The sequence below is a fragment of the Argentina silus genome (genome assembly GCF_951799395.1).
Source record: "Argentina silus genome assembly, chromosome: 5".
NCBI classification, from domain to species: Eukaryota; Metazoa; Chordata; class Actinopteri; order Argentiniformes; family Argentinidae; genus Argentina; species Argentina silus.
This window is the reverse complement of record NC_139659.1, coordinates 8676230-8701184: the sequence shown is the minus strand read 5'-3', so window position 1 is coordinate 8701184 and position 24955 is coordinate 8676230. Positions and strand designations below refer to the sequence as shown.

The 24955-nt window shown below is 42.6% G+C and overlaps 2 protein-coding genes across 4 annotated transcripts in view; both read right to left on the bottom strand.

The window, feature by feature from the left end:
- Positions 1-1469: 1469 nt before the first annotated feature.
- The window catches only part of LOC310804469 (F-BAR domain only protein 2-like), a 42568-nt gene continuing 19082 nt past the window's right edge, over positions 1470-24955 (bottom strand). The window contains exons 9-27 of one of the 3 annotated variants that reach the window (XM_083669719.1): positions 21339-21383; positions 21143-21212; positions 20912-20936; positions 20088-20144; positions 18953-19010; positions 18590-18765; positions 15766-15790; positions 15052-15105; positions 13903-13945; positions 13643-13728; positions 9819-9934; positions 9504-9633; positions 7613-7724; positions 6606-6761; positions 5178-5310; positions 4877-5076; positions 4555-4619; positions 4201-4365; positions 1470-4011 (exon numbers count right to left, since the gene is read on the bottom strand). In XM_083669719.1, the coding sequence (XP_083525845.1) occupies positions 3989-4011; positions 4201-4365; positions 4555-4619; positions 4877-5076; positions 5178-5310; positions 6606-6761; positions 7613-7724; positions 9504-9633; positions 9819-9934; positions 13643-13728; positions 13903-13945; positions 15052-15105; positions 15766-15790; positions 18590-18765; positions 18953-19010; positions 20088-20144; positions 20912-20936; positions 21143-21212; positions 21339-21383 (1739 nt within the window). In that variant the 3' untranslated portion in view covers positions 1470-3988. Of the gene's footprint in view, positions 4012-4200; positions 4366-4554; positions 4620-4876; positions 5077-5177; positions 5311-6605; positions 6762-7612; positions 7725-9503; positions 9634-9818; positions 9935-13642; positions 13732-13902; positions 13946-15051; positions 15106-15765; positions 15791-18589; positions 18766-18952; positions 19011-20087; positions 20145-20911; positions 20937-21142; positions 21213-21338; positions 21384-24955 lie in introns of all 3 variants that reach the window. The other 2 variants (XM_083669718.1, XM_083669720.1) reach the window with 2 other exon arrangements.
- LOC310804470 (uncharacterized protein) lies at positions 9945-12836 on the bottom strand. The gene has a single exon (XM_083669721.1). It carries the CDS (start codon positions 11065-11067, stop codon positions 10483-10485), a length of 585 nt encoding a protein of 194 aa, XP_083525847.1. The 5' UTR covers positions 11068-12836; the 3' UTR covers positions 9945-10482.

The window sequence follows — 24955 nt, the reverse complement described above, 5'->3', positions numbered from 1 at the left end:
AATCTATACTAGAATGAGAGACCATCTCAAACTCCAACTTATTCACTGAATCCCTCAATCCACTCCCAATCAACACAGTTCTTGGACTTAACACAGCCCCACTGAGCAGAGTACCGCATGATGTCGGTTCAATGTCTGCGTTCCTGGGAATACAGAGAGGCTCCGGAGCCCCAGATGTCCCTCCCACACGCAAACACATCCAGAGGTCTGAGTGAGGTGGACAGGGAAGGCGAGAGGAGAGGGAACCCACTGATGGCTCACACATGTGCCTCTGGACGGGCGGCGCAGAGAGCCTTTATTTCAGTTAGCGAGGAGGAGGTCTGGAAGTGGAGCAGCTGTGACATAAGGCATGACTGGCTGTATAAATATGCACAAGGAGGCGATGTAGTGCCAGCACACACACACCATTACATCAACCTGACGCTCTCCGCTTTCTCTCTCTCTCTCTGCAGGCCCTCTGTAGTCCACTGGTAATATACCACACATGTAATGGCATCAATACTCTCTTTATTCATAATGTATCATCCTGAGGATGGAATACATGTAGAGCCTGCAGGCCTGTGGAGAGTGACTTTATTTAACTGGAAATGTGAAACCGTGGTCAGCCATTAACAAAAACAATTAGGGAACACACAAACACAAGGGGCTGTATTTTAACACTGTGAAAACAAATCTTAGCACAAATGTGGGCACTGGCAAGGGGCCCTGGCACTATGGGGCGTGTCTGAAATGTTACTGCTATTTTGACCTTACCGCTGCTCTACCCACCTGAATGCAGGTGAGATAGCACTTCAGTGCTGTGGTATTTTCACCAGTTACTGCAGACACAAATTGCCTATGTGCCTGCGTTTGGACTTGCATCTGTTTTGCGCCGGCTGAAAAAAGAGCCCATTCATGTTGAGGTTCTCTCTAGTATTCGGAGTCTCAGAAGGCCAATTTGGCCTGCGCATTAAAAAAATATATACAGGACCCCTCAAATGTTGCATCAATCTATTCCACTTAAAATCCTTTACCCTAAAATCATACAATTCAGATGATACAATAGTAACCTGTCATTTGTTGACTTTAAGATTCTGAAGAAGTAATTTTAAGTCCCCCTGGCCTGAAGCTGGGAGAGGGGCTAGTCAGACAGACATAATGAGGTATCTGGGAGGTCAGTAGGTAAAAGTCTCCACTTGCGTTATTTTTTTAAGGAAAATTGCTGCGACTGCCACACAGGGTTCATACAAACAAGGTCCTTAGCCTCTGCACGCTTGGCTCTGCACGCGATTTCTGCTAAAGTTAGCTAAAATGCCCAAATTCAATAATATCAAAGACACTAACTCTGAATCTACCTTTATCTGAATTCCTATTCAGCGAATGTGATTTCATGACTTGTTGACAACAGTTCTAATGCATCATCATGGTAATTATACAAAGATTCACACAGGTTCTGACAAATAAAAAATATACAGGACAAACAGTTAACTTGTAATTTTTTCATATATATGTTTATATTCATATATTACACATTTAATACAGGCACATTGAGATCATAAAGTGAAGACAAAAAAGTGGCAAGGGATATTTGTAAAAATGTACATTTCATGAGAATCATTTACACATAATTTGCTTTTTTTTTTAACTCTCCTTTTGACAGACATACAAACAAAAATGATAATGAAAAAAATGACAAGCTCCAAAAAGAATGCCTTGGAAAACGTCACTGGATGTTTTGTAGAGACAGCAAGAACCAGCTCGCTAAATATACATTGCATATATATTCAGTTTCTGTGCGGGGTTTCCCTAGTCTAATGGGGGGGGGAATCGCTAGTGTTGTCTGTGCTGGTGACACACATTAAAGGAGAATTCCACAGAAAAAAATGAATTTGATATGTTGTTTCTCACATTACAATTTCCTGATATGCTACATGATAATGCTTTCGAATCCATACGGATTACCTCATTTAATTTGGTTGAGTAAAGTATGATGTGGAACACAAGAAAATCTGAGTCATATAGATAGAAATTAAGACTATTTTCTTGTGGAATTTCCCATCATCCATCTCAAGTTAGTATCTGCCTCTACGTTACTGAAGGTCTAGTCTTGAACTGGATACAGATCACCTCTTTAAAAACATTGTACATACAATTAAAAATTACCATTAAAACAGTGATGATTCAGAGTAATTCATGCCCTAAAATACAATATTGTGACTTTTAATATACTAAACAATCATGTTTAATATAAGTGTTATGACTTCAACATTCAATCAACATTGTTGACCAACCATCACTTATTTATGGTGAACAATTTTATCATGCAGTTACAGAATGTCAAATCACATGTTAACGAGAGATGGGAAAAAGAGGAGACATGGGAACCTTTAAACAGCACTGTCAGAAAGGACAGGACTAACCAAGACCTCACCGAAAGTTAACAGTCAAACCCTACTTGTCTTTAAACAGTCTACAATCACAGTTTTCATGTGCCCCATTAGCAATGTTTGTAATGATACAGTACAACTTATCCATCAATTCAAACATGCTGATGTCAAGATCCTACTTTGAGAGAGAAGGCATTGATATAAAAAAGGCATACAAAACATGTTTGTGGTGCAGTATTACTGACCGTAATCACTAGGCCCTCTAGCGGTGGTCCTCCATTGGTATAAGGCAAGAGTGAATCACTCGCTATTGCATCGCGTCAGCACCAAGAGCCTTCACAGGCAAACATGGCAGTATGGGTCACAAGGTATATTTTCGTAAGGCATTTCAAGAATTGATTTGGCCTAGTTAATATTCTACTCCTGTCTGGTACTCTCAAGTTGACCAATTGGGTCAATTGGGTACAAAGGTCCACACTAACTCTGATCAAGGTAAACAAGACTCCAGATAGAAAATACTTGAAAGATGACATTATTGTAAAAGACATATGTGGACTGGGTCCATTGGATCAATCATTTCTGGAAGACAAATGCCTTGAGCTTAGACTGCATAAACTGGAGGCATTTTCCCTTCAACATCCGAAAAAGGATTATAAAACAAAACTGGCAAATGATCTGTGCTTTTTTCATTAACTGTGCTTTAACATACAAAAGAGTGTAGAGAAAATAGGCACATTTCTCAATGAATTTATCCACAGTAAGGAGAGGCACTGAGGTCAGTTTAGTCTTTTTTGCTTTTGTATGAGAGCAGGTAAAACTGACTAGAAGGACAATACATTGAGCTTGTGCCAAACGTGTGAGAGGATCCATTTTGTTTTAAGACAGCTTACCTTCATTGCACATGATCAGGATAGAAAGAAACCAGAAGTAAGAAAAGAAAAGTAATCAAAAAGACAACTCTTGAGATCATTCTTACAAAGTGGAATACTCAGTGACTGTATTTACAGTGGAGAAGAAAAGGAGAGGGTGAACAGAAAGTGTGGCATGTTCTCTCCTTTCACATCCTCCCTTTTCTCTGTATTTTACCCAGAATCTTCGTTACGACAACAGATTAAACAGAATACAAAAAGGAGAGGAAAAACATCTATATAATGGCCGGAAAGATTGTTAGTGCAGATTTTTTTCCTTTTTTGTTGTTGTTTTTTTTAGATATAATATATATTTATATATAATCCATACATTGTTACCTTTACATAACAAACACTACGATTCTGACTTTATAAAAGTCTGAATTGATCAGAAAGCATTAGACTTATCTCATAACTATACATTTCCTGACAGCCCAACTTTGTTTGTCTTTCATTTTTTTAATTTTTTTAAACAGTGTTCAATACTCAGTGCTGCTTTTCTGTAGTAGGATTCTCTCTTCCCAGGGAAAGGTGCATTAGGATTAATGCACAAATGGTTCCAAAATGTCAGGGGGCTTTGCAAAACTCTCCGGCTTTACAGCAACCCCACCCCTCCAACCCTCCCCTTCCATAAATAGGACAAAAAGTGTAAAATATTGAAAATAAACTTTCAATAGAGCCGTTGTGCTTGGGGGTTCAGACTAGTGCACCAACTCAGCAGTCTGCCATGTAGCGCCCTAGGAGGACAGAAACACACACACAGTTTATTAAATGATCAAGTAGTACAATCAATAATATCTACTGATATCCATCTGTAATTAGTACATTTATTTTTTTGAGAGTGCGTTAGCTATAGCACATGTAGCTAATAGAGGTTAAGATACACAGTCGTAGACTTCAGGCTAACTCCAGGTCTTGGGTCCTACCTGTGGCAAACCTCTTCTTGTTGAGAGAGAGTCTGTATCCAGTGCCCAGCAGCTCCATGTCCACCCCTGAGAGGGTGCTCCCCTCACTCAGAAAATGGACGGCCAGAGTGGTGGGGTTGGATGGGCCATCTGACAGCTCAAACTTAGCCCTGAGAGACCCGGAGCCTAGGAACAAACACAGCCATTAAGCCAGGGCATTAGCCTGGGCACACACACAAAGTCATTCTCCTGAGACTAGCCCATGCTTATGACTCTAAACACATGGACTGTGCACACAGCAACAGTCATCTCTCTGTCCTGATTGGCTCAGAGGTGAGTCGCAGTCAGTAAATACAGTAACTTGTATTAATTTACCCTCGTTCTCAGACTTCTCTGAAATATCGCTCAGCTTCCATAGAGATTTATTCTGCTCTGCATTCCTGTTGGAAAATAATTAAATAAATCACAGGTATGTTGGCACAATGTTTACACAAGCAACCCCCTCTGAACAATAGACACAACACTATCATACATATCACACCACAAAAAAAACAACACCACCACCACGACAGTGGTAGGCCAGTACTTTACTGACCTCAATGTTGTACATGGTTTATTGTCTGTGTTTTGTCTTTTAATGGAAAAATAGTCAAACTATCACTGACGGCCATTTGTTTTCCTGTCACGGTTCTCTCACCAGACTGCGTTGGGCAGAGCCTGCATGCTGGTGACTCCTCCGTCCACGGGCACTAGGACCTGCACGTTGCTGAGTGGGCCGGGGGAGCGCATGGACTCAGGGTTGTAGCGGTAGTCCAGCCGCAGGTCTGTGGTACCTGGGGTGCACTTCCAGTATACAGCCAGGTTCAGAGGGGTCGACTGGATCCCATTAGACGACACCTGCACGCGCACACACACAGACATAAACCATGGAATAATACTAAACTTGGTGCTCTATCTTGGGGCAGACATGTTATTCTATTTTAGACTTAGGGACTGACCTGGTATTTCAGGATGTCTATGTTGTAGTAGGAGGCAGCAGGGTTCTGCTCTGATGCTTTCCTGAGGTAGGACGTGAGCGCTTGCATGTTGAACCAAAAGTCCTTGGTATTACAGTCGCTTTGCGAGGGATCACTGGATCACACACACACACACACACGAACGATCAGAGACTCAATTATTCATGACTTTCCTTGGCTCTGTGTGTGTGTGTGTGTGTGTGTGTGTGTGTGTGTGTAGCTCCAATAGCTCGGAAAGAATGACCCTTTTATTGCCACCCAACTATTAAATCATGAATTCCGTTTGATTCAATTAGTCAAGCCATGCGGGCTCAGGGTTACCCAGAGGAACCAGAGCGAGAAGGAGAGGAACAGGGGGGAAAGACCGCCTTCTTTCCCCCGCTTTTCTTCAAAGAGATCCTCTACCTCAGATGGCAGTCTCAAACTTGTACCCAGACTATCCACAGCCAGTAATCTAGCGAATATCTAGTATATCTAGGATATACCAATAAAAACATATCAAAACACACAAACAAAGTCTGTCAATTACAATATTGCAAGATGATACTTGTCTTCTAGGCGCACTGACTGGATGTTTTCTTTTTTTTTGTGATTGGCAGGTAGTTTGCAGTAGTGGAATGACAGATGTACTGCTCAACACATGTTTGGAATGAGGACGTTGGCAGTTACACATTGACGTGACACCCCTAGCTGTTTTGGGGAGAGTTATGACTTCAAGAAGAGACATGGCCTGTTGAGAAGCTAACTGCTGATGAATGATGGAAAATACTTCACTGGCAGCCTAATGATAGCTTTATGACTGATGCTAATCGAATTTCCTCTCACTGACGCACTCTAGGACTTCCTCATCCTCAATTCCCCCCTCCGTCCTCTCCATATCCCCTCCTACACCCCTCTCTCAAGTCTCATGTCAGGGATAGATATGGTCTAGACCTGGTCAACTGATCATGGATATGGTCAAACAGTGTTAAAACAACATTTCATACCCACCTGCACTTTAAAGCCGAGCTCCAATATATTGACATGTTATAGTTGTCTATCACGAACCCCAGACGGTTTTTGCGTGCATTGATGATGTATTTAGATTTTCTCAATCACTGTCAGAATCGCCATAATTCAAAAGTCCATAACAACACTCAAATTCAACTACGACAAAAGCTCAAGTAGATTGACGGGAAGCGTTTCTACTGAACATCAGAGGTTGCTAACTATTGGCTAGGTGGTCAGAGTTGTGTAGTGAAAACAAGTGCAGCAGGCCACAGTGAAACAGGAAAACTTGCCCATTGGATTGGAACTTCTTTCAATAAAAAGAATGTTCAAAAGTGAGTTTGATTTATTAAAAAAGTAATACAGACAAATTATTCAGAAGCAATTAATTCCAGTATTCTTTGTTTGTGTCTAACCACCCACCTGAATAGAAGCTGCTGGTTGGGGAGGATCTGCTCCAGTTTGCTGATGTTCTTCAATTTGAAGGTGAGCACAGCAGGGGAGGGGTTGCTGGTGAACACCTTAATGATGCCCGTGGGGAAGGACAGTGTCATGTCGCCTGTGATCTTTACTATGCACCTGAGGAACACAGCGGCACACAGAGGGTTAAACTAGTCCTCCAGTCCAGTCTTACACAATCCCAAGCAAAGGCAGTGGTCTGGTCTAACTCTAACCAAGCCGTTATCTTTTGGTCTAAGTGGTCTGGTCTAACTCTAACCTAGTCTAACCAAGCCTTTATCTTTTGAAGTGAACAATAAAACCTTTTCAATATAAACCAGTGCCAGACAGTGCATTAGTCAGTCTAAACCAGTCCCTGTCCATTGATCCAGCCTACCACAGTCCCAGTATAACCAAGCCCCAGTATAATCCAGGAGGGCCTAGTCTGCGGTGGTGTGGTCCACATGCCAGCCCTAGCCCTGCCCTGTGTGTCCACTGCATTGCTTATGAAATGTTCCATTCTCTAATCCCTGCAAAAATAAGCCTTTTGCACAGCAGCAATTTAACAGCAGTTAACCAATAAAAGGATGTATGTTTTCTCTGCCCCAGACTATAATCTGCCCCGTGTGGGTTATCCACTCTGAAAGAATGGTGTCGGGCTAACGCAAATCTAAAACATTCCACACACGCAGAGACACACACATAGAGTGAGAGGCCCACCAGCTCGTTGTGTGTGTGTGAGATGAGCTTTAAATATGGAGCAGTGTGCGTGTGTGTAACTTGAGATGTTTGCCATAATGTGTGCATGCACGAAATATAGCAGAGTAAGTTAGTGCTTCAGTGTGAAGGAGTAGCTATATGTGTGTCTGTCTGATGTGTGAATGCGTCTGGCTGTGTGTGTGTGTGTGTGTGTGTGTGTGTGTGTGTGTGTGTGTGTGTGAGACTATGTAGGCCTCAGCTTGGGGAGCTGTAGGAGGTCATGTGAGACTCACTTAGTAGGATCAGCTCCTTTGAAGTAGGCATTAACTGACTCTGTGAAGGCCACGGCGATGGGCAAGGCATCCTGGGAAGCTAGGGTCACTGGGCTAGGACCGCGAGACGTCCCTGAGAGAGAGAGAGAGACACACACACATACACACAATGAGTTGTTGTTGCTGCAGCATAACAACAAAGACTGTCATTCAGTCTGATCAGAACAGCCATTCAATTATAGACGAGTAACAACCATTCAATTATTTCAAGGGGAAAAGAGAACAAGCACATATCAGAATTTCCAAGGCATGACATGCTAAAACAGTCACACTTCTAGGAATTAAGTGTTCTGGGTATGAATACATTATTTAGATACAGTCCGGCTGTCAGTCAACATTTACATTAATTACTAGGATTCTTTGAGTAAGAATTGTTAATCTGCAAACTCTATTACACTATTCAACATTCAAAGAAACACAACCATGCTTGAGGGTTTATGCTGAAGTTAACAGTGTGAGACGTATGTGAAAGACATGTAGAAGACAGAGGAAGCCCAGGACATGTTCATAGTAGGGCAGACAATACCAGTCACACAGCCAATACCAAGTTGCCGGTGTTAATGTGTCACACACACACACACACACACACACAGAGGCGTGTCCAGTCTCCTTGACCACACCCCTACCTGCAGGCGTCTCACACCGCTTCTCAAAGGTAGGCAGCTTCCCAATGAACACATCATCCTCTTTACAGGCCAAAGGAAATGCATAATCAAGGAAAGAGAAAAGGAGCCAAAGCATGAACATGAGGTGAGAGATGGCACTGGGCAGGTGGAATGGGCACACAGAGGCCATTCTCTTAGGATGCATCTCCTCCTTTGTGGCCTCCTCTCCTTGTCCCCTTGCCTTCACCACCACATTAACTCACTAATCGTCAAAGAATTCCTGAACACTCACCACCTAGAACAAAAATACTTTGATTGACTACAATATGAAGCATTATAATTTATGCATTTTTGGTGAATAAAGTTATCCGTCCTCTAGGACGTTGACCATTTGGGTGACTTTATTTACCCTTGGCACTAAATGAGTTAACATGATAGCCCTGCCTAGGGGAAAGCAGTAGTCTGTAGTCTACCGTATTGCTTTCATTGACCCTGTCTTTTTGTATCAGAGCAGATGATGGATAGAACACAAGGAAAAGAGAGGAGGTGACTTAAGCCTGTGATGCATCCATAGTATAACAGCCTTTCGTAGCACAAGTGGTACCAGCAGCTGTGCACTAATTGGAGGAGAAATGAGTGAACCGAAGAACATGGTGTATTAAGGCGGGGCACATATATGAATGATCAAATAGTGAAGCAAATCAGGACATACGCATGTTGATATACCTACAGCAGCACTGGCTGAATGTCAGCAGGATGCGGATGAGTGAAAGCAGCGTGGAAGGGAAACCCTAAACACACACTCTGTACCACGAGTCGTAAAGGAAAAGGAACACTCACGTTGGCTAAGGAGAAACAGAGGAGAGGGAGAGAGGAGGAACTCAGGTTCTGGAGAAGAGAGGGAGGGAGCGAAGGTACGCTCAGGCCCTGTGAGGAGGAGAGGAGTGAGGGAGGAGATAAAGACAGGGAACCCATTCAAGTATAAGAGGAAGTTAGGCTTAGAGGAGAGGAAAGGTGATGTGAGAGGAGTGGAGGATGGAGGACAACAGAAGAGGAGAAAGGAAAGGAGAACAGAGAGAGAGAAGGGTGGAAGAGAGGGACAAGTATGGGAGAGGGTAGGACAGAAAAGGGGAGACACTGCAAGGAGAGGAGAATATAAGGAAAAGACAAGAGGAAAAGAGGTATGTAAATGAGAGGAGAGGAAAAGAGGAAGCAGAGGGAGATGGAGATTGAGGCCATGTCCTTACCCACGGTGGGGGTGTTGCTGGCACTCAGGGAGGCGGTGGAGGACAGGGAGGAAGAGCTCTCTGCCCGGGCTAGTGGTGCCGCTGGTGGGGGGCTGGCATTGGACGTCTTGGGCGGGCTGAACGGCCGCACCTGGTTGGTCAACACAGAATAATCAACCAATGCTAGTGGATGGGGAAACTTACAGTGCCTCCATACAAGGTAAAGTGCTTTGACACCTAGTGAAAAGCACTAAGATACTCTGAATAGTATAACTGTAGATTCCTCAACACATACTGGGCACTGTAGCCAAGTGGAATGATTCTTTTGATACTCACAATCTCGTTGATTCCTGTGAGTTTTCCCGTGGGGAGTTTGGGTCTGGAGGAGGGGCGTGGAGGGGGAAACAGGGCTCCAGCTGACAGAGGGGTGGTGGGTCTGTTCTGGACAGGCACTGCAGAGAGAGGACAGGGTTGGTGGTCATATAGAGCCAAGCAGCAGGGGAGGGCGTGGAGAACAAAGGGCTTGACCACTATATGAAGCCCATGCCACGCTAGAGTGGTATCCACAATTCGTTATGTTTGTCTGAATTTCTCAGTGTAATTCCTGATATCTGTCAAACTTCATGCTAAAATTATTGAGTCACTCTTATAATTCAAAAACATGCAACAACACTTCACACATGCAAAACGTGGAAATCATAGAATACATTACATTAAAAAAGAAAATTAAAAAAACAAAAACAAAAATATTTTTTTCTTGGCAAACAAGGCAAAAAAGCGTATGCCACTCGTATACAAATTACACAAATAAAATAAATTATGAAAGAAAACAAACACACAACACAAAGACAAGGAAAACATAGCCATCAGCAAATGATTTTAATAAAAAGGGGTCCATTTCAAACAAAACAGAAATAAATTAAAAAGAAAAAAACACAAACTCAAAAGGCAAAACTTCAAACCTCACTCAGGCATAAACACATCTGCAGCTTTGCTCATGCTAATTGTTACCGTTCTGTATTTTGTTAGCTGGGGTCTCAGCCACTGTTCCTTCTGCCAGTGTAGAAAAGACCTCTGAAACACATGGGGCGCTGTCTTCCACAACCCCACTGCTGAGCGCCATTTTGTTGTAGGGGTCGGCGGGATCTTCAGAGAAGAAGCGGATGGCCCTGGCAGCGGTGGAGGGGATGGACTGGGTCCTAGCGGGCTCCCTGGCAGACGGACCACAACTCTGACGGCGGGTTGGCACAAAGTTATCATTGAAGGCTATCCACTGGCTCTGGGACCAGGAGAGGGAGGAGAAGACGTCCACACTTTGAGGGGGGCTAGCAGGGGTGGGGCTCGGGGAGGAATCCATTGGCTCAGCTGGGCGGGTGATGGGGGCGCTGTGGGCCCGTGCTGGGATTGGCTTGAGCACCAGGGAAGGGTCATCCGGTGAATCCCAGGGAGAGGAGGTGGTGAAGGGGGGAGGAGAGACGCTTTTGGGCTGCAGGCTCTCTGCCAAGGGTGGAGAGAGCTCCCGGTGTAGTACCACCTCAGCTGAAGGGGGCGCCGGAGAGAGGCCAGGACGGGGTGATAAACACATACCATAGAGTAAGGCGGGCAGGAAATAAACAATCGTGCCAGTAAGACGTAATATATCTATCCATAAAATCTAAAAATCCCTACTTCAGAGGACAAACATTCCCAACATTCTTACCCCCAAGGGAGCATATTTAACATTTCATTGGAGAGGTTAATTGCCAATGGATTAATTTAAATCCTTTAAATTAGATGCATCAAACTGAACAGACCATTAATGTACCTGCTGTGAAGTACATCCTCCAAGCCATTTACGTTTTATTCACAAACAAAAGAGCGGTAGCCCAACTCAGTGATCCACATGATGAAATGGCTTCCATCTTGTGGTAATATTAAAAACCAGCCCTGCTATGTGACAGGTGAGTACAGTCGTTCACTCTGAACTGCAATCGTATGCAATTTCAGTGCAACATTAGGCAATCTCAGTGTCAGGCCATGATAGGAATGCCTGGCATATTTGAGGCTAAACTGTGCACCGTTGTGGGTTATAAATGTGCAAGGGGATTACGTTCGGTCCAAGGGACCAGAGATATTGTGACTGCTTGAAGCAGAACAGATGCACACACTCCGTAGACACGCAGAGCTCTCCTCTCATCACAGCTCAACACTAAACACTGAGGGAGTTACTTTTCCTCACTGACTCAACAAAGTGTAGATATATATCTAGTATCTATGAAATCACACAATATCAGTGGGGATCTTTAAGTGGGTTTACAAAACAACATGGAAAAACAAACATTGAAATCAAGCAAAAGAACAGGTTGTTGAATTAAAGGTTCAATTCCAGCATCTGTGAGTGAGGTGAGGTTAGGTTGGTAGGTAGTTTGAAACCATCTGATCAAGACAACTACAGTAGATGCTTTTCTAAACGGGGTCAAGGCACACACATTTACCTGACTCCCCCGGCAGAAAGACCTCTAAGTCATTAGTTTGGAGGGGTGGAGATGGAGGGATTGAGAGGAAAATAGAGGCGAGGTCTGAGAACAGTGGGTGAAATATGAAAAGTAGGGTTAAACCAACATTTTTTTTTTTTTAAATAATACAGCAAACAAACCAAACTCAGATTTGCAAATCATCCACACTGAAAAGCAAGAGTCAAATGAACACAAACATAGAAAAGAGGGCCCTCAATAATCAAACAAACATAGACTCTCTAGGCCTCTCAAAATGTCAGACTAGACAAATGGAGATTATTGTTTGCAGTTCAGTCTGGACTGGTTCAATGTGTCATGTGTGTATTAGGAGCTTGTAATACCCTCCATTGTACACAGAGAGATTTAACAGGTCATAAGTAGGACTTAAGACCCCATCACAGTATCTTAACCAGGGCACTTTAAGATGCTCTTTTGGCTTTTAAGCTGGGACCTTTGACAGTAACGAGATACTGTTTGACAACATACGTGCCAGTGGGCCTTATAGCCAGCCCTCTGACCCAAACAAGGTGCCAATTAACTGTGGATTACGATTAGCCCAGGCAATGGGTCAGCGCTAACGTCACTCTGTTTAACCACTGGTGTCGCACACAAGAGCCCTGAGAATCACACCACCATCCCCCCTGCAGCTACACTACATAAACCTCCCCACTACAACCAGCTTCTCAGAGATCTGCATAGGAGCAAGAGGGAGGAGGACACTTTGAGAGGGAGAGAAGGGGGGGATACAAGGGATATGAAAAACAAGTGTGAAGGTACTTTTGAAGACAGCCAAATGCATACTAAACAAAACCGACAAAAAAAATCTAAATCAAATCAAAGACAAAAAAAAAAAAAAAATAACATTGAAAATAAAGGTATGAATAAAACAATTTAATATCACACTGTTCAAAATATGAACTCAAAGTTTGGGTGTACTCCTTGAGCTTCAGCTTCCAGTCTTAAACTGGGTTAAATGGTTCACAAAACTAACTGCAGACATGGATAAAAATGCCTACCACCCTAATTCCCTAAAGTAGAGTATTCAGTTCGCTACAAGGGTCAATAACTCCATCTGGGACTGACCTGAGAGAAAAGACTTCCAACTGACTGACCAGGGAAAAGAAAGACAGAGGGACAGGGAGACTGGAGAGGGGCAGAGAGAGGTGGAGTGAACAGGGGAGTGAAAGGAGGGAGAAAGAAAGAGAAAAAAGTAGCTAAGAAAAGGCAGAAGAGACAGGTTATGCTGTATTCTACAGTAGGTACTGTACTATACAGGGGGGAGGGCCTGGAAGAACCACCACACAAGAGGAGACTTTTCTCTCAAGTACTATGGCATTGACTGTTAATACTTATTACAATAGTTATAGGGTACACACAATAAAACACAATCATTCATTTGATAATTAACCATCTAGCCACCTTTAATTAGATAAAAACCAAAGTATGTATACAAATGAAAACAAAACCTCTCCCATGTGCCTCTCTCACAATGCACATCGCACAACCACGCCCAAGGCAACCAAAGTGAACCAAAAAAAGCTTTTTCTTTTAGGCTCAGGTAGGGTCACGTTACCTTGGTTGGGAGGGAGTGGAAGGTGCCAGGGAGTTTGCTGGCATAGGCTGTTTGAGTGGAGCTTGGGGTAGATATGGCAGGGTGGGCGTTACCTGTTGATGAGGAGATGGAGGAGGAGGAGCCTGCCAGAGTGGGGCCAAACGGGTCCAGAGAGAGGAGGTCATTATTGGTCAGTCTGCTGCTGAGAGAGAGATGAAGACAGCAGGGTATGAGTGTGGCAACAGATGTTTAACATCAGGCATTGAGATGTGCGAGGGTGAGTCTTAACCCTGTTGTACTGTACTTGGTCCAAATGTGCAAAGCTTCACATTTCTGTGAAAACACGTTTGGACATTTTTGATCGTCTACTTACTCGTTAAAAGATGTTGACACCCGTGGTTTTCCCAACTCATCACCTGACGTTGGAGAGAACATACAAATGTAACACTGTAGTTAACCACCACCAGCAAGGATGTAGACTTAAAACACTTAATAGTCATTATTTTCCTTAAAGCAAGTTTTAAAATACCCATAAGAAAGGGGGAAAAACAAGCAATATACCATAAACACGCACATAAACCCACACTCCAGAGAGCGCGCGCCTGTGTGAATGTATCAGGCAGCAGCGCTCAAACTACAGTGCGTTTCGGGGGTGTGAAGCAGAGATTTGCCACCAGCAAGATACAGTACTCCACAATCAAACACATGACTGCAAAGTTACATTTATGCCCATCTAAACCAAGGGGGAAAAAACCCTAACCCTAACCTTAACCCTAACAACAACAAGAATCCATTTTAAACTGTTTGTTTCTCCAAATAACACATGAAGTAAAAAAAAATGTGAAGCAGTTATTTTTCCTTCTGCCCCTAGGGTCCAACCTTTGGAGAAAAGCATTGTCTAATATGGTAATCTTGATGTAATTATGGTAACACTGTGTGTAAAAGGGGATGTGAAAAAAGAGCAATTAAATCATTGTGTACACTGCATATTGACATTGCCAGCTAATATGCAATTAGCTAAACTGCAATTAGCTGACAATGTATATACACACCGAATTAGGAAATAACCAGAAGTTATTTTCCCCGCCTTTTGAAAGTGTTACCACACAATTCAGAGCCCCGGGGTCCACATGAGGAGCTAAAGCAGTTTTCCTTATGAAAGCAATGTCAACACAAAATGCTTTGTAGATATTTGCTAGTAGAGTGCCAAAAAGTAATAAACAACAGAACCTCTGCGTCAACAGCCATCTTGAACTGACCCCACTGACCCGGCTCTTCTGAATGTCCTGTGACTGGAGCAAACCTGCTCAGACAGGTAGGCTGGGCCTGCGACAGTGCAGCTTAGAAGCATTTTGTTAGCTCTGTTAGAAGGTGTTAGTTAGCCGGCACACACTGTGTTAGCCGTGGTACGGTCGTGTGTGTCTAAGCTTAAGTGAGTTAGTGGTGGGGGGCTGAGGTAAGGAAGCTGAGAGGACTACCCGGTGTGTGTGGGGGTCAGGCTGACTGAGGGAGACATACTCACCTGGTACCTGAGCCCGAGAGCCTAATGATCGGGGACAATACACTCCTGACAGCCCTGAGTGTGTGTAGGATACACATCTATCAATCTTAGCTCTATAATGTATGCAATATACTGTAAATAGATCTTCATCAATCTAAACTCAAAGGGATACTGTAAAAGGGGGATATTAATCGAGCTGTGTGTCATGTCATACATGCAGAACATAATTAATATATTACAATGTGAATACACAGTGGTAATAACACTCATAACTAACTGTAAATGACTAGAAGAGTTTAAGAGACTATTTCTAAAGTAGCTTCACTGTTTGAGACCTTGCGCAACTTATTGCCTTCCTGGCTTTCACCGATAAAAACGTTATCTCGTCAAGCCCTCCAGAAGGAATTGAACATTGCAAACTGCAGCCAAAACGCAAGAGGAAAAGTCACCCCTGACATGCAAAATAAAAACAAGCAATTAAGCAATTAATCTTACTTGTACTTTAGGGTGGGAGAAATCTCTCAAATACAAACATCTAAAAAAGAACCATGTTTACTTTCGTTTGGGACATGTTGGTTTTGGCAAGGCCGCTAGATTTTCTTTTTTTAAAGTGAACCTCTTCAAAAATTACCCGGGCCAAGAAAAATGAATTGAAAAGTCAAAATGTTTTTTTTTTGGACCCCTTTCACAGTCATCAAACATCACACAGATACACAGAGGAGGGAAAATACTCACTGGACTGGTTCTTCCGGCTCTGACCCTGAAAATATAAACAGACATTAATTAACTAGCGCAAAGTCACACACATGGGACCCACCATGAACTTCAGCCCTCCTCCTCTCTTTAACCCCACTCACCCCCCATAAACGTCTTACAGTGTAGAGATTAATTGAACACCAAGAAAAAAGTACAAAGCACATACAGTATATGTAAAACATGTTATGTTTTAGTGTCTTAAACAGAAAGACAGTGTTCTAACAGAGTCAGTAATGTTTTATTCTAATTCCAGACAGAGAAGGTGATTTTAAGAAGGCTGAGGACAGACACAAGCCTACTGTAGGTCAATTCACTTCTGCTCGATTGTAGTATCTGGAACTACTAAATATGACAGCTTGAAGTTCCTCAATGTGTTACTCTTTAAGCTTGAGTAATACCTTACTACTGCCTAAAACAAGAATTATACAGGCTATATTTATCTATGAGACTGCTCACAATGCAAGTGGCAAAAAATAGTTACAGTATAATTGATACTTGGAAATGTTGAAAACTGTATTATTAACTATTCCCAGCGGTGGAGGACATTTTCCACTTCAGAGTTAAAGAGACAGTAAATCATAGGATTAGTCCCTCTCACACACACACACACATACCAGACATTAAACCTAGGGTGAAAAATTCAGCAGCACAGGACACAGTATCAAACCCCATACGACGATCAATCAGGTACAACAGAGAGAGAGAGCACGACTCCCCACACTTCCATTAGCTCCCTCCCAGAGCCGGCCTGGGACGTAAATCTGCCGCGTCATGCAGGCGAACACAAGATATGTACGATGTGTGCTCCTGTGTAACCCCACGGAAACTCACGAGCATGAATTTCAATAAAGTATTTACCCTGACAAAATGATAGGGAGCGAAGAAAGAGAGCAAAACGGGCTTAAGGAACGTAGCTAAAGCGTTAAACCGCCGTAGCTCAGTGAGGCCAGGGTTTAGTCCCACAGGCACTAAGCAGCAAATGGGCTCAATTACGGCTCTCGCTGGCCACACACACCCGACTTCCAATGCTGTTTCAATAAAGGAGCGCCACAGAGGGGAACCAAGCAGGAGGAGGACGGCCATGACAGAGAAAATGAGAAACAAAAGGAGAAAAAAGGAAAGCTCCTTCAATAATTCACACCAGATGATGCAACATTCGTCATCACCTACATTGTTTAAGTCAGAGAACATTTAGCACACATAAAAGTGAAGAAAAAAAACCCAGCTTAAAAAGGAATTTAGAAGGAGGAGTGATAAAGGCAAACATTATGGAGGGAATATTCTGGTATTAGGGTGAAAGTCAAACAGTGGTTGATGTGTTTTTTTTTTTTTCTTTGGATGAGAAAATATTAGTTAAGTCCAGCTGTCTACCAAAAACTCATTTGTAATGAACCCAGTCAGGAATTCAGGTCTTGGAAAAGCCAGACAATGTTTTTCCTCAAGATACTTGATAATGCTTAAAAAAAAAGTTCTTGCCAAGGTTGATTCATTTTGTTTAAACCAAACAGTTAGCGGAATCATGCTTATACAAAATATATATCTGGAAAAACATTTCTGCACACTTTGTCAAATTTAATGGGCAACTAACCCCATAAAGTGTTCATAAATAATCACATCGGAGTAATGTGGACCAAGCTGCCAAATGACCCTAATAAAACAAGAGAGTGTAAGAGTGAAATAAAGAGAGAGGAAAAAAAGGGCGAGAGAGCTAGGAAGAGAAGGGAGATGGACAGGGCCCGAGAGATGCGGGTGGTGGAGCAGGAGGGAGAGTGAGATTCCGTGTCGGTTGCTTAGTGTGCAGTAGGGGAGTGGGGCGGGCGGAACTCCTTCACCACAATGAGCGTGCCCTCTCTCTCTTTCCAACAACAACAACAACAACATATGAGCCGCTCATTGAGCTACACACACGCTCATGCGCATGCACACACGCGCGCACACACACACACACACACACACACACACACACACACACACACACACACACACACACACACACACACACACACACACACACACACACACACACACACACACACACACACACACACACACACACGGTTTAAACTTTAATGGCAGGCTCAGAGATTGAGAGGTGACGAGGACTGGAGAAGTTGACTGAAGAGGTCAACTCCAGACATGAGGTCAGAGGTCAGACAAGGCTCTGTGTGCTGCAGAGCTCTGACAGATTGTGCATACCGTGCCATTATATGTGTGTGTGTGTGTGTGTGTGGCGTGAAACACCATGGCACCTACTGTAGAGTGGCACCACTGCTATAAATTTGTACGTAGTCTACAGTATATTCTTACTCTCTTCTGACTGAAGCAGAAACTTAAAACGATGATGCAAACATCAAGCTTTCTGAATGAGCTCCTTTAACAGCCCATATAAGTTCCACAATCACTGAAATTAGAGAGCAGAGGAGGCACCTGTCCAACAGAATACTTTCAGAGGAAGTATGATACTGTCTAACATTTTTTTCTAGCCCAAGGAGGGCTTGAGCTAAGAAAAAAAGGAGACCTTATTTGGGGATAGGCAATCTACTGTTGCCCCCTAGTGTTCCTCAGGCAGGGTATACAGTAGTCCTAGAGTTGAATCTGACTTACAGCGGAGCAGAGCAACAGGTTTACCTTCAACAATGTGTTTCTAACAGTGCATGTTTACATGTCTGCATCCAATTACCTTACTTACTGTACTACTAAGGTGGGACAAGGTCATGTGTGTATTTAGGGCAATGTTTGATTGCGCAATTATGTATTTTTATTTTAGTGTCACTGTGCACGTGTGCGTGTCATACTACAGTACCGAGGTGGGGGGGGACAGGCTGATGTTTCCGATGGAGGCCTTGAGCTGGTCTATGGTGGCTCTGCTCTGGTGGGTGCCGTTGTTGGGCTGCATTGGTTTGATCTCCACATGGAACTTCCTGGGTTCATCCTCATCCTCCGAGTCGCTGGACGAATAGAAGCTGTTCTCTTTGGCATGTGCGCATGTAAGTTAAGGACAACCAATGATAACACAGGCCAGATTAGGAACAAATCCTAAATTACTCCAAAAGAAAGACAAATGTCCATCTCCAATACATTGTAAGCCTTTTAATAAATCCTAAAAGTAGGGTCAAAGGATTTCTATGTTTGATGAAGTTCAAGTTAAACAGTGTAAAGAGGATATCATTTTCATTGCCTTCCGGTCTGATACAGAATCCCTCCGCATCAACCTGGGGAACATTCTGGAACAGAGACCAGGTAAGAGACACACATCAATGCAAATTACACATAGTAAAGTTATATTAATAAAAGCTACATACATATGTACCAGTGATGGGCACTGATATAGAAAGTCCATATCAATATCAGTTTAATTATTTCAATGTAAACAAAAAAAAAATGTTTTATTTGCCAATCAACTGTTTGGAATGTGGTAAACAACTCACATGCACTGCAGGTAATATTGATACATTGGTTGAACAAGCTTTAAAATAGTGCCACCCACAAGCATCAGAATAAAGAAGAAAATAGCCTGTATCCTACAACTGTGTGAATCACTTCTCAGGTTCACTCACTGAAGCATAATAAAATGAGTAAAGCAATCAACTTCATTGACTCTTATATTATGGGTCAAATGACAGATAGATGGATATGAAAGTGTGCTCACATACCACACGCATGCAAGCTTTGTTACAACAACTTGTTTGGCAACCAAACTCACTGTACATTCAGATAACCTCTGTTGCACGACTGCGCTGGGCTTACTTCCAGCAAAACATTTGTCGTAGTTGTGTCCTACCCTGAAAACAGCTTATTTCAAACTGGATTTCACTCATTTCTGAGAGCTGAGACACATTTGGGCTGGCTAGAACGCTGGGACTCCCCTCTTTGCAACAGGATTAAGGACAGAATGTATAGAGAAAAACTGTCTCTGAGTGCATGTTTACAACTGGTTGGGGTAGAGCTGATTTTGGCTTGCTGCTCTGGTTTGCTATGCTGTGCATCTGCTGATACGCAACTTTACAATACCTAGGCAGTCATTTCTTGATTGATTCGATTTTCTCTCTACCAGTTGGTTCTGTAGGTCTAGGACAGTCAAGTCACGCGTCCCATGCTTGTGCATATAGGATGGTGTAAAAAGGATGTGATATCTCGCCCTCTTGTCGATATCGACTGATATCCATATCATATCAACATATCTATATCGGTGCCCACCACTATATGTACTATGATTAGAATAACTAGAATAATGTGTATGTGTGTGTGTGTGTGTGTGTGTGTGTGTGTGTGTGCACGTGTGTCTAAGGTTGTTCACTCACAGCATTCTGGACGTCTATGGTCCCATAATAGCCAGGGGGCGCTCCGTTGGCAGTGTTCTGAAGCCCACAGCAGAAAGAGACACAGAGCAGAGAGACAGAGCAGAGAGACACACAGAGAGAGACACAGAGCAGAGAGACACAGAGCAGAGAGAGACACAGAGCAGAGAGACACAGAGCAGAGAGAGACACAGAGCAGAGAGACACAGAGCAGAGAGAGACACAGAGCAGAGACACAGAGCAGAGACACAGAGCAGAGAGACACAGAGCAGAGACACAGAGCAGAGAGAGACACAGAGCAGAGAGAGACACAGAGCAGAGAGACACAGAGCAGAGAGAGACACAGAGCAGAGACACAGAGCAGAGACACAGAGCAGAGAGACACAGAGCAGAGACACAGAGCAGAGACACAGAGCAGAGAGACACAGAGCAGAGACACAGAGCAGAGACACAGAGCAGAGAGACACAGAGCAGAGACACAGAGCAGAGAGACACAGAGCAGAGAGAGACACAGAGCAGAGAGAAGGATAGTGATAGAGAGGGGAAGCGAGAGAGTCAACTAAATTTCTATATTTTACAATGCAAATAATTCAGGGCAACAACAGCTATGTATGAAGATCTCCAACGTATCCAATAACTTTGAATATTTCCTCTGATAATAATAGCAATCACAGTAATAATGCTGTAGTACAAAATATATTATTATAATTATTTGCAATAAAGATATTATTCAAGTATCCCAGTATCCAACTTAATATTCAAGTAAAATAATTCAAATACATCTCAATTTGAAGGTGCATGACTAGAGGAACATGGACGCTACTCACAGCAGCTTCAACTTCTGTCGACTCCCTGAAAAGTCCAAAAGAAACAGCTGTGAGTTGTACGTTAACGCCGAAGAAGACATTCTTAAAGATGTGTGACAAATAACAACTTTATAAACCGCCAAACCTGATGATGAATTCCATATTAAAATGATTTCCAGTGAATTACACTACATGGGTCCTATATCCCAGTCCAATCAAATGTAAAGCAGTAAGGTAGAACTCTTCACTCACGTGGAGTCTGTGTCCTTGTCTTTCCTACGACCCGGGATCGCAAATGTTTTTCTCTTTCTGGGTTTGGCTCCTAGTTACACAACCAAGCATTGAATTATACACGGCAACTTACTTTCAAGATTAATCAAAAATGACTGTTGTGTCATATGTCATTTTGGTATTTGGTCAACTTGGTGTAAGTGTGTGTTAGACTTACCTTCAGTGGCAATGGCTGTGTTGCACTCCTCAAATTCAATGGATCCTGATGAAACAAAACACATTCATTTAGGTTCATTTGGCATTAAAAAGGGTGACTGACCCTCTACTGGGAATGTCGTGCTTGCAATCACACACAAAATACACGCACACACACACACATGCACGCACACAGTGTTTTGTCAGCCACACACATAGTAGCATTGAGTCTGGCACACAAACACACAGTGGCTGAGGCAGACCCCAGACCCCAGAGGGCAGACAGGGTCAACGGCAGAGTCAACAGTGTGTCTGGTGGCCAACAGCAAGATGACACTCACTCTTCCCCCAACCAGGGGAAACACACCAGCACACAACACACACCACAGCACAGAGCACACAACACACACACAGACACACAGTAGGTAGCCTAGAGGTTAGAGAGGCCAGCCAGCAATTGGTAGGTCGCTGGTCCAATCCCCAGCCCAGGAGGGAGCCGGCGGTGAGCTGGTGACTGGAGGGTTGCTGGCATTATATCTAAGGTATCCTAGCACTGCTGTTGTGCCCTTGAGCAAGGCACTTAACCCCTAACTGCTCCAGGGGCGCCTGACGGGGGCTGACCCTGTGCCCAGAGCTCTGTCCTCCCTGGGCTCTGTCCTCCCCTCGGGGATCAATAAAGTATATCTTCTTTTTCACACACACATACTACACTCTCTCGTGGACACAAAACCAACTCTGAAACCAACAGTCCAACAAACTGAGCCTAACACTCTAATAAAGCAAGCAGCCAGTATCCAAATATATCTAGGAATAGTATAGAATCTATAGTAGAGTATACAGAGTCTTAGCTACTCACGCACGCACATAGCACGCACACACAGGTCTCATCTCAATTTTACTGGACTGATGATGACACGTAATCATCATTAAATTAATAGATTCAATTTAAAAAAACAATAAACAAAAACAACACATTTTTGTCAGATGCATAGCCGTAATATTATCTGGAACAAAACCAGGGTCAGATTTTTCCCTAAAAATAAATCAGTCATACATAAATTAATAAGAAACAACCCTGTGAAAAACAACAAAGTTCACGCTTAATTTACTGTTCATCAATTATACATACAGCGCCTTCAGAAACTATTCAGACGCCTTCACTTTTTCCACATTGTTGTGTTATAGACTCAATTTAAAATGGATTAAATTAAAAGAATTTGCCGTCAATCCACACACAATACCCCGTTTTTCAAAATTTCTGTAAATTTATTAAAATTTAAAATACAGAAATAGCTCATGTACATAAATATTCAGACCCTTTGCTATGATACTGTTAAAATGAACTAAAATGCAAAAATGCCATCAACGAATCACTCAATAAGTTTAATTAAGTCCATCTTAATGCAAAAATAATAGTTAATGTAATTTTGGAATTAATATCTTTGTTTTTATAGGGTCTCTGATTTGCATAGGAATCAATTACACACTGTGTGGATCAGGTTGTCATTACAAACTGAGCAAATGGAGAGGAACAAAACTGCTCAGGAATGCGACCCTGAGGCCTTGTTGAATGGTGGAGAAGAAAAAGCACAGTCGATGGGACAACATAAGTCACTCTACAAAATTGGTCTATATCCAAGTGGCCAAAAATAATCCCTTAATCGAAAATAATCTCTCTCATATCCATAATTGTGTTTGCAACAATGAATTCAAGTGATACGGCAAAGAAAGTGGCTGGAAATGTGTTTATTTGGTTTTAGTACAAAGCAACAAGAGAAAATTATGAAATTTGCTGAGTTGGTAGTGACATCCTAATCTACAAAGTGTGTAATGGATTCATTTGCAAATCAGAGACCCTATAAAAACAAAGATATTCATTCCAAAATGACATGAACTATTATCCTTGCATTAAGATGGTATCCTTGCATTAAGATGGACTTACTGAGTGATTTGTTTTGCATTTTAGCTCATTTTAAAAGTGTCATAGCAAAGGGCCTGAATACTTATGTACATGAAGTATTTCTGTATTTTAATTTTAATAAATTTACTGAAATTTCAAAAAACCTGTTTTCACTGTGTCATTCTGGGGTATTGTGTGTGGATTGATGGCAAGTTCTTTTTAAATTTAAATTGAGTCTATAACACAACAAAATGTGAAAAAAGTGAAGGGGTCTGAATACTTTCCGAAGGCACAGTATTTACCTCTTGCACTTGGAATGCTATGCTTCCAGCACGTTTTAAAAAACATTACCAAGGGGTTTTCATAAGGTTTATTAACACACACGCACACACACGCACACGTTAAAAGCAGGGGCCACACATACAATTAATGTGCATGTCAATGAACTCAAAAGTGGGACGGGGTGTTTATAGTATATTGTCCATGATGATTCTAACACAATGACGCAAATCAATCAGTAAAAGCTACAGTATATGACGCATCATAACCAGAGAGAATGTGATGAGTCAGGAAAATAGATTTGTTCTAGCAGATGTTTAAGTGAGTGGAATACCCAATGATCAAATAGCCTATCTAGACCAGATGTGATTAATTCATTACAATGAATTATTTAATGTAAACATTGAATTATTACATTGTAATTCACTCGATAGAGCAATCTCATGGTTCCGTGACTACACTGAAAGAGGCACAGCCTTCTTGTCAGAAAACAGACAGGTTCCAAGTGCCCTTTTGAGCATTTTCTTTTGTATTTGTATTCCTAAAAGCTAATGCACAAGCAGGGGGACACACAGTCTGCGTTAGCCACTAGAGCGCTGAGAGGAGGAGAAGGAAAGGCCTCGGGTGACGTCCGTGGCACTAAAATGCCTTGACCTGAAAAAACCAAGCTAATGATATTTGACACATAATTTGCTGCCGTATAAGGCAGCAGCGGTTGCAATGCAGCTTCCCCAGAGAACGTCGGTCGCGGCCAGAATCAACGCATTGTTTCCGGGCGCGCGCAGCACTGGAGAAGCGCAGGGAAGCATCGAGTCACGAAAGGTAAGCATCACGCCAATGATGTGGATCAAGTACACCAATGACCAATCTACTCTACAATATCAGGCCTCTTGACGGCCGGTGAGGACACACTGACGTGACTGCTTGTTTGTGTGTGCATTTCGTTCCAATCAAAACATAAACGCCATGCTCATCCAAGAACTAGTTCACAGAGAGAGAGAGAGACCAATCCATTGCGCTCCCGATAGCCCTGCCTTGACAAATAAACCCTGAATATTTACTTTAACGAGGAACACCAAATTCACCATAATCTTAATTTGAACCTTGACCTCTGCTCTGTCTCTATTCACTGCAACAGTAGCTGCTATTGATAAACACCAGGGGAACGGTAATCAAAAGCCAATCTGGAAAAGTAGCACTGTCTGTCAAAAGGTTTTGCCTGAAAGAAAACATACAGAGCAGGAATCTCTTGCTGACAGCATCCTACCATTACATCTGACAACATGTATGCACACCAACTACAAAAACCCCTGAAACACCAGACACGCCAATCATACCTAAATCTGGACAGGCATTAGGAGCTGTTTAAAACATTTCATAAACAGACAGACGACTTTGTTTATAGAAAAGGAAGATGTTTCTTTTCTCTGTTTCTCTGTTGAGGGAAGCATGCAGTCACG

What these genes read in the sequence shown, in the direction of transcription:
- LOC310804470 (XM_083669721.1), bottom strand. Translation starts at nt 11,067, where the DNA reads ATGTGTTTATCACCCCGTCCTGGCCTCTCTCCGGCGCCCCCTTCAGCT.